Source organism: Lissotriton vulgaris, chromosome 12 (genome assembly GCF_964263255.1).
Source record: "Lissotriton vulgaris chromosome 12, aLisVul1.2, whole genome shotgun sequence".
In the NCBI taxonomy this organism is placed as follows: domain Eukaryota; kingdom Metazoa; phylum Chordata; class Amphibia; order Caudata; family Salamandridae; genus Lissotriton; species Lissotriton vulgaris.
This window is the reverse complement of record NC_141700.1, coordinates 294,181,691-294,196,300: the sequence shown is the minus strand read 5'-3', so window position 1 is coordinate 294,196,300 and position 14,610 is coordinate 294,181,691. Positions and strand designations below refer to the sequence as shown.

General features: G+C 45.2%; 1 protein-coding gene across 1 annotated transcript in view; it reads right to left on the bottom strand.

Annotated features, from left to right (window-relative positions):
* The window catches only part of LOC147673997 (polycystin-1-like protein 2), a 915,503-nt gene that overhangs the window by 536,273 nt on the left and 364,620 nt on the right, over window positions 1-14,610 (bottom strand). Inside the window, exon 16 of the mRNA XM_086945086.1 lies at window positions 6,268-6,450. Within this exon, the coding sequence (XP_086801212.1) occupies window positions 6,268-6,450 (183 nt within the window). The remainder of the gene's footprint in view (window positions 1-6,267; window positions 6,451-14,610) is intronic.

Here is a 14,610-nt window from a genome sequence, read left to right as displayed (position 1 = left end):
TAAATGTTTTATTAAGGTATACTCTTTGCCTTCTGTTCAATTTTTTCAATGTTCAAATCTTTTAATACAGGTACAGGAAAAGATATAAGACATACAGAATGACAACTGGGAATTGCAGCTACCATTAGAGGAGTAGCAGGGAGCTTTGCAGCAAGCTTGAGAGCAGTACCAGCACGCTTCTGGACTTATCGTGAGCAAGTGCAGGAAGCACATGCTCACCTAAAGATGCCAACAAAGCAGATGAGGCTGAACCTCTGTCTGAAATGCCATCAGATGTATTAAGTGAAACAAGAATGCCAGTTTATCCTGCCACAAAATTAGTGATGCAGCTGACGATGCTTTGAATGGAATCTTCTACATTATTTTCGAGTTTTTCGTGTTTGATGTATATTTGTCTCAAAAGATTCTGCACCTTTATTTTAAATGTATTTGCATTGTTCCAATCACATGAGCAGCGACTAGCGGAAATCGGGTTGGTTGTGAAATGATTGACATTTGGGCTACTCTGTCACATTTCTAACCTCAATATCAATAATTCTGAAAGGTAGACGGCAAACTTGTTGGAGTTCACCATTGGGAGTATTGACTCCTGAGGGATTGAGAATGTCAAAACCACTATGTTCAATAAACTCTAATGTCTAAGACATGAAAATAATTCTTACCACTAGAAGGTGGGCTACATGTGATCCAGCCTCATTTGAAACTATGGTAGTTTGTGTTAACCATTCCACTATTGACTCCAGCACTTTGGCTATTGTTTTTGCTTGCTGAGCTACAACAGTAGTTTTGTATATGATCTAGAAGATTTGATTATGTTGCTACGCTTTACTTCTCCTGCATGATAACACATAACATTTTGTTGAACAACAAAGAGGTTGAATAATGCTTTAAACTCAATATTCATGATTTAATTCGCTTTTTGCCATGATGTGGACTTTTCCAGAGATGTACTGGTTCTACAAATAAATTTGAACACACACTTGACCTGCTATTTACCTCAGATGATAGGATCAATATCCTACCACCTTAACCGTTTTCATTAACTAACTATTCAAAATTCTTTTTTAGGGTGGATGGTTTTAGCCATGACAAAGATGACGGCATATGTCTGAATTCTGTGCAGCTATTTCCTAATGACCCATCGTCACAGGCGTGGATCCCTGTGATTCTACTTGCAGCTGTCTGTGGGGTGGGTTAGTCGAGTCCACATCTCATTGCAGGGCATGGTTGAACCCTGTTACCCCTTGGGCTGGTGACTGTACCTAAGTCTTCTTGTGGAGCTGATGCTATTGGTGCTTCTTTTTAGGAAGATGGGGCCTGACAGTATCCGCTGCAAGACGCAGAACATATCAAAGCAGATGCTCAGGCCTTCGAAGAAGACATGGTACATGGTGCCACCCAAACTACTGGTGAAAGTCTGCTGGAGGTATGGAGACAGCCAGTGAAGGGGGTAGGTTAGAGTCTGCAGAGGACAGTGGTGGGTGACAGACAGAGCCTGCCAATGGTACTTATTTACCCCCTAGAAGCCTTCAAATAGTCATGGTGCAAGAGGAGTCCTGTACACTACTCAGCCCCTCTGATCAGCAGCTGCTGAGTGAGGCGGCCATTATTTGAAGAGGTAACTATCTTGTATAGGGCACTTTTGTTCTACTCAATCTCGATTTCCCACAATGAACCTGCTGCATCCTACATCTCATTTGTAAAAACACCAACTTTTGAAGTGCCAACCGATGGCTGCTTGGACTCACTTTATCATTAAACTGGATATTTCTCATATTTTAAGGGTTTTTTCTTTGCTACAAGGTTCCTGCCTTTCATACTTCAATCACCAGTCTGCACTCTCCCACTTTTGAGCCAGTTGGTCGATTTGTATGTTGCAAGTGAAGCTTAGTTTACTTCTACAAAACTGTTGTCTCTGATCACTGTCGCAGTGTAACACCAACTAGTTGGTACTCGATGGTGCATCCAGTGATGTAGACCATGTCGTCAGCAAATAAAAATAGCCTACAGCCGCTTAAGAGTAAACAAGGGAATATGCTTTTAAAGAGGAGTATTCTGAAGCCTAAATGACTAGATGAAGGGCAATATTGAGTCTCCAAGTTGGATAATGACTGGAACTCCTACAGGGGTGGCCCTCTACATCTCAAGAACTACATAGGACTGCTTGATGTCAGGCTGGCTGACTATGAATTCAGGCATCATTGTAATATTGTTAAGATTCTTCAAGTTCAGGAGGTCTCCGCTTGAAGACTCTCCCGATTGATATTGGCGAAGCATTGGGTAGTAGCCTAGCAAAGAGGGTTCTTATACCTTCTGCCCAGTCCCTGAAACACTCTAGAGGCCTATCCTGATGGCCACACAATCAAAGAAAGGATTATGAAACTATAAAGGAAAAAGCCAGAGACTACATGGGAGGATCATGAAATCTGGGTCTATCAAGACATGGCACCTGGAAACCTGGAAATTAGGTGTAGATCCGCTGAAGCGTAAAGTCAATGTAAACAATAGAAGTCTACACGTATGGGTTTGCACTCTTAACTCTGAAGTTTCACTGGAAGGGTAGAAATTATGACATGGCATCCCTAGTAAAATGTTGCTACTAGTCAATGCTAATCACGGTTGTAGTAGAAACCACTCAACAGATAGAGAAGACTCTTCATCCGGCAGAATACCAGACATATTTAAAAAGCAGAGGTACAGGGCCGAGCCTGCTGCAAAGATGTAGAAGAGAACAAAATTAGACTCTGAACACTCTACAGCTGGTTGTTTTATGTCTCTATAGCTGGTTGTTTTGGTATGTCTTCTGATCATTCTGCATGCCCTTTGCATTCCATCTCTTGGGATATTAAAAGGGTGAACTGTCCTGTTAACTGTACGAAAGTCTTAGTCTATCTCTGAAAGGAAAGAATTGGCATGAACCTCATCCAGAGTTCCTGGAGTTTTTGTAGATGTAAAGGCCTGCCCCAGGAGGCACAACAAAAGAAAGACTAAAATGAGAAGTTGGGAAAGAGGTGGAAGAGCAGTTTTGTGTAGCCATACCACTCCAAACAGAACTATGCTAAATTGTTGATATGACAAAGGATTTTCACCTGGGCAATATGGTCAACAACAACATGTGCCGTTTGGGAAAAATATACTGCAGAGCTTTGGTATTATATTACCTTACAGGCCAAATCACTGTGGCTGACGAGTTCTTCTGCCAACTGGCCAACTGCTTTCAACCCTCTGTGAAACTGATCTGTTGCAGGGAGGTGATTGGAATGAAGTTATTTACTCGGTGACTGATCACACCATTGTTGCATGATAGGAAGCAATTACTGCAAGACCAGTGCTGAGGTGACTGCTTAAAAGGTATAATTTGGCTGAGCTGCTATGCCCTAAACATCAAGATTATCAAGTACAACCCCCAGAGCATACTGTATTCTCTATAATTGACTGCATATTATTACCCACCCATGAGCAGTGCTGAGAGTCTCTGACCATGTTCCAATCCCACAGTGCATTGCAACAGTGGCAATGGAAAAAAGGCTGGTTGTACATTCTATGAGGGGTAACAAAACAGGATGCCTTCTTGCCTACCTCATTAAACGACATCAATCTGTGAGGGTGATTATAGCCACAAAAATGTGCAATGGTGAGGCCATATGAGAGCCAAAATGCAGGGCAGATGATTTACATGCCTTTCAGTCTGATCTCTATGTGTCTCAAAGTCCAACCTCCAAGACAGGTTCAGAAGCTTTCTACAGTCCCTTTGATTTGCCAATTTACAGAGGAAAAGCTTGCCAACACTACTTAAGAAGTCAGGAGACCTGGAGCTCTGATGGAGCTGCATCAGAATTTTACCTGCAATTTTTAGACATACTTATGTCCTGGCTCACAATGCTTTGCAAGGCTTTGCAAGGCTTTCTTAAGTCAGCGGATGCTCCCTCAACGCCTGGTTCAAGGTTTTATTCTCTCATCACAAAGAAGGGAACAAGATTATCTGGGAGGATAATGTTGGAGGGAGAATTTTTAGCTGCATAGCTATCCAAGGACACACCTGTCACCTGCACAACATGACCCCTGTGTAGGCCCTGCTGTTTAGAAGTTACAGGCCTCAGTTACGTTGCCCTGAGCACTGCCATTTTCTCTTAGCTTAAGCAGAAGCAGAAAGCAGGTCTGACCCAAGCTTCACCCAGCTGCTCTTGTCTGCAAGGACCCGCACCCCTACCAGGCCCCACCTCATTGTATATTTCGCACACACTGTAGAAGTCAAGTTCCTCTATAAATCTTGCAACATGCCCCACGTCCCCCACCTAAGCCATGAATAGAATGAGGGAAGTTCCCACCACAGCTACGTCAAGCAAGATATCCGATAAACTGAGGATAACTGTGGCGAAATATTATCGCAGACTGCCTGATTGACACATGAATAGAACCCTCCAAAGCAATAATAACACATTTCTGATTAATGACAAACTTCCAGTCAGAATGGCAGGAACTCAGTCTAAGCTGGCGTCCGTGCCACACAATTACGAGAAGGTAGTCACATTTACACTAATGATGGGAAAGTCACCAGGCAGGGGCTTGAGAGGCGATAGAAGGATATGTGGTTCGAGGTGACGTGATATAGCGTGACCATAGGCCCCTCACCCCTGAACAAGTATAAAAGGGTGGTCCGCCAGATTATCGTTGAACTACTCCCCGTCAGCACATGGGTGGCGGACAAGAGTTTTTCCCAGGGGTTACTCGAGATAGCCCTTGTTTCAAGTACTTAGGTTTCATGTACTTAGATTCTGCTCCATTGTATATTCTGCTGTAATGAAATGCTTTTTCCTCTTTGCATTTAAAGTTGTATTCCATTATTTGAAATGTTATGTTTTCTCTGACTTTGTTTTATCTCCACTGCATTGAAGGTCTTTAAACTTATACTTTCATGACATCATACATGCAGTGGTGAGTGTGCCCAATAATATGTGCTTAACCTTTTCTATGCAATCTGCCTCAGCTCAAAAGTGTACTTAAAGTATAGTCTCTCTCTCTCATAGCTGCTGTAAACTGTACTTTGTAATCTCAAACTGGTCCATGTGACTTTCAAGAGAATGCTGGGTACAGGACCAAGTACTATGTGGTTTTTATGCTATCATTGATTATTTCTAGAAGCTGTGTCTTCAAATAAATTGTACAACTCCAAGCTTCAGTCTCCAAAGCTCATATGTATGTTGTTTCCTGTTTTAGTGCAAGAGGTCCAGGACTGCCCCGGTGCAACTTAAGCTGTCCTATTTCCCTTAGTTCTCTCTCACGGTCTCCCCAGCGCGGCTTCCTCTGAGCTGCTGCACCGAGACCCCTGGCCCCTCCCGTTCCTAATAAATCATCCCCTCCAACAATGTATCTACCACCAAATATCCTTCCTCATTGTTAACTTTATGAACCTCATGAAAATGTTGAATATGAAGATTCAGCTTCCCCTTCAACTTCATATTCAACATTTAGCTCAACCCGATTAGGCCTCCTTAATGGCTTTGAGGTTATCCACTGATGAATTGAGGTGCTTCATGCATGTAACCCATAATGCTCCTAGACTGAGTAACCGACCAGTGTGTGTATCTATTGACATTAGAAAAGCATTAAGTAGAGTGGAGTGGTTCTATCGACTGTGCACACAACGGAGACATTTGACTTTCTTATTGCACTTGGCTCCTAATTAGGTGCCCTGTATGCATCACCACAGACAGGGACCCTGTTTGGCCAGACATTGCACAGCTTTTCATATTGGAGAGGGACTCTCCATTCTCACCCTTGCTTTTCCTACTGCCATTCAAACCTCCTGCATGTGGAATATGAGAAGAAGAGACTGTCAGGCGCACACCCATAGGCACAGTCTGGAGCAAAATCAGTTTATACGCAGATGATATCCTCTTCAGATGTGGAACCTGGTCGAGGAGGTACCCCAAATCCTAGAGATGATGTCACACTTTGATTCTATCTCCGACTAGAAGACGCTTTGGGTTCTGAGTGGTGCGATAGTGAAACAATATATCACTCAGAACCCCTTTGTGGACAATATCCCTGTTATTCACTGTTACTCATCTATAATTCAACATGCTCTTCTTGTCAGGCAAAAAGCACCTGGAAGCCTTTAGTTTACAAGCACTATATTAAATGAATAAATACATAAAATAAATAAGGAGAAAGAGAACATGTATCCCTTCTGTATCCTCTGTTTATCTAAGGCACCCAACTCAGAAAGCATTACATGCACAGGTATTTCACTAACACGTTGCATACCTCTCTCTTGCTGCCTGTTTGTAGATCCTCCTCTTGATCGGCCTGATTAAGTACGGAAGACACTGACTTGTATAGTTGGATGAGTGAGGCACTGCTGTTCTCTCCTTTTGATATGGTGTTCACTCTTTCAGTTATAGATGCAAGGAATGTCTGGTTGCTTCTGTTGAAATCTTCAGGTTTTACCTATATGAGTGGCAAAAAATAGGCAATGGGCTTAGATATGACTGAAGCAGACCCATCAAATGAACATACTTAATTCCTGTGTCATTGAAAGGATCGGGCAGTGTCATGATTGTGATACTTACCACAAGGTTCACATAGCTATAGCTCACTAGATATACATGGCAATGACCACATGGAACCTGTGAACCCATTTACCGATATTGAACTAACAGATCACAAAACATTTTAAGCTCTTAGCAGAGAGGAAAGTGACAGCCCATCCTGCACTTTTTGCTCCACACATTCCATCAATTTACATCTATGATCCTGATCACAAAAACCCAAGTTAAAACATTTCCCTAGCATTTGATAATGGCAGCACAGCTCTTGGCATAAAACTGGCCAAACCTTTCAAGCTGCTTAGGCCAAGCGAAAAATTGAATCGTTGGACCGACAAGGACACTTTGAAAAAGGATAATGTGGGTCCAGTAAAGCATATGCAAAACTTTATACCAAACTTCATTTCTAAGTGAAACATATACCCAGGGCTACAAAAGGAAATCAGAAGTAGGGGAACTAATTCATTATGTGAACATTCCTGAGTTCACAAAAGAAATTGATGACACTGTAGACTTGTGCATAGGTTACCGAAGCCTGACAAAAGGAGACTAGAACTGCCCAGGACTCCGCAGGCACACGCCGGGAGCATTTTAAGATCAAATTTTTAAAAATTTACAATTGTCATACTTCTGTATTTTGTGATTTAAAACAAACTAAGCCTACCTCAAAACAGCTGAGAGCGCTCCTCAGCGCCGGCTGCATCGATTCCTTGACGCCATTCCGGCGAGATTCTAGGCCACGCCCACTTTCAGGACACGCCCCCACAGGCAGCATATTTAAGCGCCAAACCGAGCGCCATATTCAGAACTGCCCAGGACTCCGCAGGCACACGCCGGGAGCATTTTAAGATCGAATTTTTAAAAATTTACAATTGTCATACTTCTGTATTTTGTGATTCAAAACAAACTAAGCCTACCTCAAAACAGCTGAGAGCGCTCCTCAGCGCCGGCTGCATCGATTCCTTGACGCCATTCCGGCGAGATTCTAGGCCACGCCCACTTTCAGGACACGCCCCCACAGGCAGCATATTTAAGCGCCAAACCGAGCGCCATATTCAGAACTGCCCAGGACTCCGCAGGCACACGCCGGGAGCATTTTAAGATCGAATTTTAAAAAATTTACAATTGTCATACTTCTGTATTTTGTGATTTAAAACAAACTAAGCCTACCTCAAAACAGCTGAGAGCGCTCCTCAGCGCCGGCTGCATCGATTCCTTGACGCCATTCCGGCGAGAGTCTAGGCCACGCCCACTTTCAGGACACGCCCCCACAGGCAGCATATTTAAGCGCCAAACCGAGCGCCATATTCAGAACTGCCCAGGACTCCGCAGGCACACGCCGGGAGCATTTTAAGATCGAATTTTTAAAAATTTACAATTGTCATACTTCTGTATTTTGTGATTCAAAACAAACTAAGCCTACCTCAAAACAGCTGAGAGCGCTCCTCAGCGCCGGCTGCATCGATTCCTTGACGCCATTCCGGCGAGATTCTAGGCCACGCCCACTTTCAGGACACGCCCCCACAGGCAGCATATTTAAGCGCCAAACCGAGCGCCATATTCAGAACTGCCCAGGACTCCGCAGGCACACGCCGGGAGCATTTTAAGATCGAATTTTTAAAAATTTACAATTGTCATACTTCTGTATTTTGTGATTTAAAACAAACTAAGCCTACCTCAAAACAGCTGAGAGCGCTCCTCAGCGCCGGCTGCATCGATTCCTTGACGCCATTCCGGCGAGATTCTAGGCCACGCCCACTTTCAGGCCACGCCCCCACAGGCAGCATATTTAAGCGCCAAACCGAGCGCCATATTCAGAACTGCCCAGGACTCCGCAGGCACTCGCCGGGAGCATTTTAAGATCGAATTTTTAAAAATTTACAATTGTCATACTTCTGTATTTTGTGATTCAAAACAAACTAAGCCTACCTCAAAACAGCTGAGAGCGCTCCTCAGCGCCGGCTGCATCGATTCCTTGACGCCATTCCGGCGAGATTCTAGGCCACGCCCACTTTCAGGACACGCCCCCACAGGCAGCATATTTGAGCGCCAAACCGAGCACCATATTCAGAACTGCCCAGGACTCCGCAGGCACACGCCGGGAGCATTTTAAGATCGAATTTTTAAAAATTTACAATTGTCATACTTCTGTATTTTGTGATTCAAAACAAACTAAGCCTACCTCAAAACAGCTGAGAGTGCTCCTCAGCGCCGGCTGCATCGATTCCTTGACGCCATTCCGGCGAGATTCTAGGCCTCGCCCACTTTCAGGACACGCCCCCCAAATCCGCCTATAATATGTGTTTCCAGAGGAAGCGCAGCGGACGAGCGCAGCGGGAGCGCCGTTTGCGCACCGAAGGCGCGCCTAAGGCAAGCCCGCGCCTGGACGGGCCCAGGGGCCCAAACCCCTACATCTCCTGCGCGTCACAGACAGTGCTACACAAGTAAGAGACTGATAGACCTCTGCCCCACTTTACCTACCCTCTGTCATCACACTATGGAGCCACTGGACCTAGGTCCATGCCCACATTGTTCATTTAGAGGAAGCTGCTTAGCGCCCGTTGTCCATAACCCTGAAGCGACTCTTGTTAAAGGGGGTCTCCTAAACTGCAGATCCATCAGCAAACACACTCTTCAGATGTGGGATCTCATATTGGATGAGGACTTGCAAATACTGTTCTTAACTGAGACCTGGCTGGGAGAACACTCTGATCCAGACATAGTGGACACTATCCCACCAGGCTACACTCTCCACAGACTCGACAGGATAAAAGGTAGGGGAGGCGGTATCGCCATTATCGTCAAACACCCTTTCGAGCGTGTTCTAAAGCCAGTAAAAATTGATGACAGCGAAGCAGGCGAATTTAACATTAAACTGACTCAAGAGGAGACTATCTCGGGCATCCTAATCTACAGACCTCCTGGGTCCCTGGGCAACTTCCGCAGTAGCCTACTAGAGGGGGTTGCTCAGACCGCAATTAAACACAATAAAGTTTTGGTGCTAGGTGACTTAAACTTACACCTAGAGGATCCCGCACAGAAGGAGGCAGAGGATGTTCGTCTGATCTTACAAGAATTACAGCTCAAACTGCTAAGCGTCACAGCTACACATCAGAGGGGTCACTGTTTGGACCCTATCTTTGCGAGCTGGGATATGATAGAAGTACTCACCCCTTGTCAGCTCCTTTGGACTGACCATTTCCTGGTCCCTTTTCAATGCTGTTATCAGACTGCTAAGATTATGGATAATGGAAAAGGAAATACTATGAAACGCAAATGGAGACAATACTCCAAAGAAAACTTTATAACCGCTATCCAGAAAGCACAACCTTTTCGTTCCACGGATTGTGATCAGGCGAACAAGGATTTTAATCTACTTGTAACTGCCACTTTGGATGAGCTAGCTCCCATGTGCAAGGGTAAAGCCAGAGAGGGCAGACAACGTACTGCACCTTGGTTCACTACCGAACTCCAGCAAATAAAATCTAACTGCAAAAAGCTTGAAAGGAGCTGGAGAAGGAACCCGAGTGAACAAGCAAAAAACAGTTATAGCTCAGCACACCGGAGCTATCAGTATGCGGTGCGTAGAGTAAAAGCCAAATACTTTCAGACTCGTATTGAGGATGCCGAGTGCTCCTCGCGAGAATTGTTTACAATCTACAAAGAAATATCTCTAGTCTCCAGCTCTAATACCCCTACTAAGACCTCCTTGGAGGGTTGCAATAAAGTCGCTGACTTTTTCTCCAGTAAAGTCAAAAAGATTTACGCTTCCTTCTCTCAACAACCAGATAAGGGTATAGATTTTATAGCAGATAGCTCACTGACAGCCCCTGATGCCTCATTAATAACTTTCGATGTCCCCGCAGCTGACAAGCTAATAAAGATCTGTCGAAGTGTGAAATCAGGATCCCCTAATGATCCGGCTCCTGCCTGGGTCATCTCAGAGGGCCTGACAGCCCTAGAACCTCACATCAGACACGTCCTACAAACCTCCTTTTCATCTCAACAGGTCCCGATGGAGTGGAAGAAGGCCATAGTACTGCCAATAAGGAAAAAACCGAATGTAAGCTTGGAGGTGCTAGAAAACCTAAGACCTATTTCCTTATTGCCGTACGTGGCGAAGGTGGCTGAGAAGGTGGTTAACGCTCAGCTCACAGAGCACCTGGAAAAATGGAATTTACTCCATCCCTCACAATCAGGATTTAGGGCGGGCTACTCCACGGAGACGGCCCTCCTACGAGCCACTGAGACTTTAAGAGCAGGGGCAGATGCAGGGCATACTATGGCCTTGATTATGCTCGACCTTAGTGCGGCTTTTGACACCGTAGCACATTCCATCCTGCTACGGTGTCTGAATGAAGCCGGGGTCGTTGGTCCTGCGCTACGCTGGTTACAATCGTTTCTGACGGAAAGATGCTTCCAGGTACAGCAAGGGACATGCCGCTCAGTGGAAATGTCACTAGACCAGGGAGTGCCTCAGGGCTCAGCTCTGAGCCCTACTCTTTTTAACCTATACATGGCCTCCCTGGCGAAAGTTGTACACTCCTTTGGGGTGGAGTTGGTGTCGTACGCTGACGACACCCAGCTGCTAATATCCCTATCGCAGAACACCTCCAACACCCCTAACAACTTTAAATCCTGTATGCAAGCACTAGCAGAATGGATGGATGCCCATTGTTTAAAACTCAATGGCTCTAAAACAGAGGTACTGGTGGTAGGGGGTAAAAGCGAAAACTGGTCGGCTGAGTGGTGGCCTTCATGTTTGGGCCCCACCCCCATACCATGTCAGGAGGCTAAGAACTTAGGAATCTGGATGAATCCCGCTCTCTCATATGATGGCCACATAAGACGTCTTGTGGGCAAATGTTTTGGAGTACTAAAGACTCTAAACAAAACTTTAGACCTCCTCCCTTTATCGGCCAGAAGGACACTAACGCAGGCACTGGTGACCTCGCGGTTAGATTATGGCAACATCCTGTTCCTTGGGGCAACCGAGGGCAGCATAGGTCGCCTACAAGTCATACAGAACTCCGCCGCCAGACTGGTGTTAAGAAGACCCAGGAGAGCCAGCTCGAAAATGGCGCTGGATGCGCTTCATTGGCTGCCTGTGAAGAAGCGTGTGCTGTTTAAGTGCCTCCTCTTCTGTCACCGTATCGTCTGGGACAGGTCACCAACTTACCTAAAGGATCTAGTCAGCCGATACGAACCTACTAGGACCCTACGTTCGGAGGGTACCGGAATGCTGACAGTCCCCAGGATCAGGAAGGCTAGAATGGGCGGACGCTCCTTTGCGCTCCAAGCAGCTCAACAATGGAATAAACTTCCCCCTGCTCTGAGACTGGAGAGCAGTGAAACGCGTTTTAGGGCCTTGCTTAAAACACATCTATACACTGCATAGATCCTGGTTTTTGTCTGCTGATTCCTATGACAGCTTCAGCGCGGGGACACGCCGTGATGGCGTTACTGAGCGCTCTATAAGCTCAATATTATTATTATTATTATTATTAATTAAGATTAGAACTTGTCTATTCCCCTACAGATTTCTGAAGGGCACAGAACCTATCGGCTCCTGAAATCTTACCCTCTAGGAGTGATAGCCCCAGTCAAATGGGAATGGATATTTGAAAGGCAGATAGCAGCCCTGGAAACTGACGCATGGGCATCTGTGTACAGGAATAAAGACACAAAAACTCTCTCCAGTGTGCACTGACTAAGACAACTGAATTCGATTTTGGGATTGTTGGTGGCCAGCCAGCTAACACTCCAAATACCAACGGTGAAATGACCTCAAGGGGCTTTACTTTCCTCAAATCAAATAAAAAATTAAAAGACCATGCAACACAGTCAACGTGATCTAGAGGTTGTCTTTGCAACAAACAACCACCCCACAGCATAACCAACCCCTATAAAGATGTAATGATCCTGTCAAAGCGGCACGTGCTAAGGTGAGAGTACCAGAATTAATAAATTCACTGAAATGCTGAAACTGGAGAGAAACGAGCAGTAAGAATGACCTCCGAATGGGGGAGGTTTTATTACTACTCTGCTCATGGGTATATACAATCTAGAAAGCCACAGAAGTCCTATGGATAAAGCAGGCAATGGAGGTAGAGATGCTGGTAAAGTCTGCATCCCAAGGTGGTGAAGCAAAAGCACTATAGATAGAACACAAACAATTGCAGGAGTACCACAGAAGTAAGGAGGCATCAACTTGTTGTTTTTTTTTACCTCGTTTGAGATCGTAAACTTGCAAGACATACATGTTCACAGGAGGCTTGGTCTATACATTTCTTTCATACTGATGAATATTGTTAGACCTGACAGCCTTAGGGTGGTTCTCCCCCAACGTTTTGCCTATCTCTCTATTTGTCTGTGTCGGTTTTGATGGTGTTAGGACTCTGAGCACTTTACCACTATTCACCAGTGCTAAAGTGCATGTGCTCTCTCCCTTAAACATGCTATGATTGACCTACATATATTTGATATATTTAATTTACCTGTACATCCCTTGTCAATTGATATACCATATACCCAGGGCCTGTAAATGTAATGCTACTAGTGGGCCTGCAGCACTGATTATGCTACCCACAAAAGTAGCCTTTCAAATCTGCCTCTGGCCTGTCATTTCAGGGACTGTGTGTGCAGTTTACTGTCACTTCGACCTGGCATTTAAAACTACTTGGCAATCCTTAAACTCCCCTTTTATTACATATACGTCACCCTTAAGGAAGGCCCTTGATAACCCAATGGGCAGGGTACTATGTAAGTAAAAGGTAGGACATGTACTTCTATGTTTTGCATGTCCTGGTTCTGACAAACAGCCTATTTCATTTTTTCAAAACTGTGAGGCCTACTCCTCCCATAGACTAGCATTGGGAATTCATTAATACGCTTTTAAGCTGTAATTCCTGATCATAGAGTAGTTGGTTTTTCATGTTTCGTATGTTTGGAATGGTCTTAACAAATCCTCTTTACTGGTGAAGTTGGATTTAACATTACTGTTTTTGAAATGCCACTTTTGGAAAGCAAACATTTCTCTGATCACAATTCTTTTGTGCTTTGCAGACTGTCTCCAACTTACATCTGGGTTGGGTGACAGCTACATTTTGTGCATTCCTTCTAGACAGCCTCAAACACAGGATGGTGAGGCTCATCTGCATTCTGATGGGACGTTCTGGGAAGGAAGGAATGGGAGGGGCTGACACTTACACTTCAATTGGTAGTATACTGTCCACACACAAAGCACTGATGTATCCCCTAGGGTTAGCCTGGCAGACAGATTGGGCTGAAAGGGATTGTGGGCACTTCAGAGGCCAGTCTTTGATGTCACCTCCACTTCCAAGGCACTTTTGGGAATAAGTACTGGGGCCCGTACCCACACAAATAAGACACTTCTGGACCTACAACTGAACTCGGTCAGAAGATCAGCTGTGGTGCTCAAATGACTTAACTGGACTGTCGATTTTGAAGGTTTGCTTTTCAGCTTGTTGCCCTGCTGCCTGCTGCTCTCTGACACTGCTGAAGGAGAACTGGTCCCTGCTTTCTTCCAAGTGATCTTCAAAGGCTTGTTGGATTGCCTCCTGTTGCTTGAAACTCAGGGAAATCAAAGTATGTACCCCTGCTTATGTGCTTGACTCACTGGAGTGGCCCAGGTACTTGCAACATGGATTACGATGCATCTCCTGTCTGCGGAAAAAGCAATGGGTTCAGGGGGAACATGGCGACTGCTAGCTAACCGGCCCCAAGCTCGCTGGGAGGAGTGTTCCGTTTTCCCTTTGGCGTTGGTGCCTCCCCCCCATTCCTCCTCTCATGACTCTGTATTTTGCTTCTCCTTTTTCAATCCCACCTGTGGCTGCTGATCGAGGCTTAGATGGTGAGGCTATGTCAGGGATCATCCTGAAGCTCTCCTCGAGGGAGCGCTGCTGGGAGAGGACAGCAAGAGAGCTGCGCTGCTGTAGAGTTGCCGGTGAGTTATTGTTCCGGGACTGCAGCAGTGGGGTCAGCACAGGCTGGAAGGCAGCCAGAGAGGACTGCTAGCAGCCTGTAGTGACTTTTGTTCAAG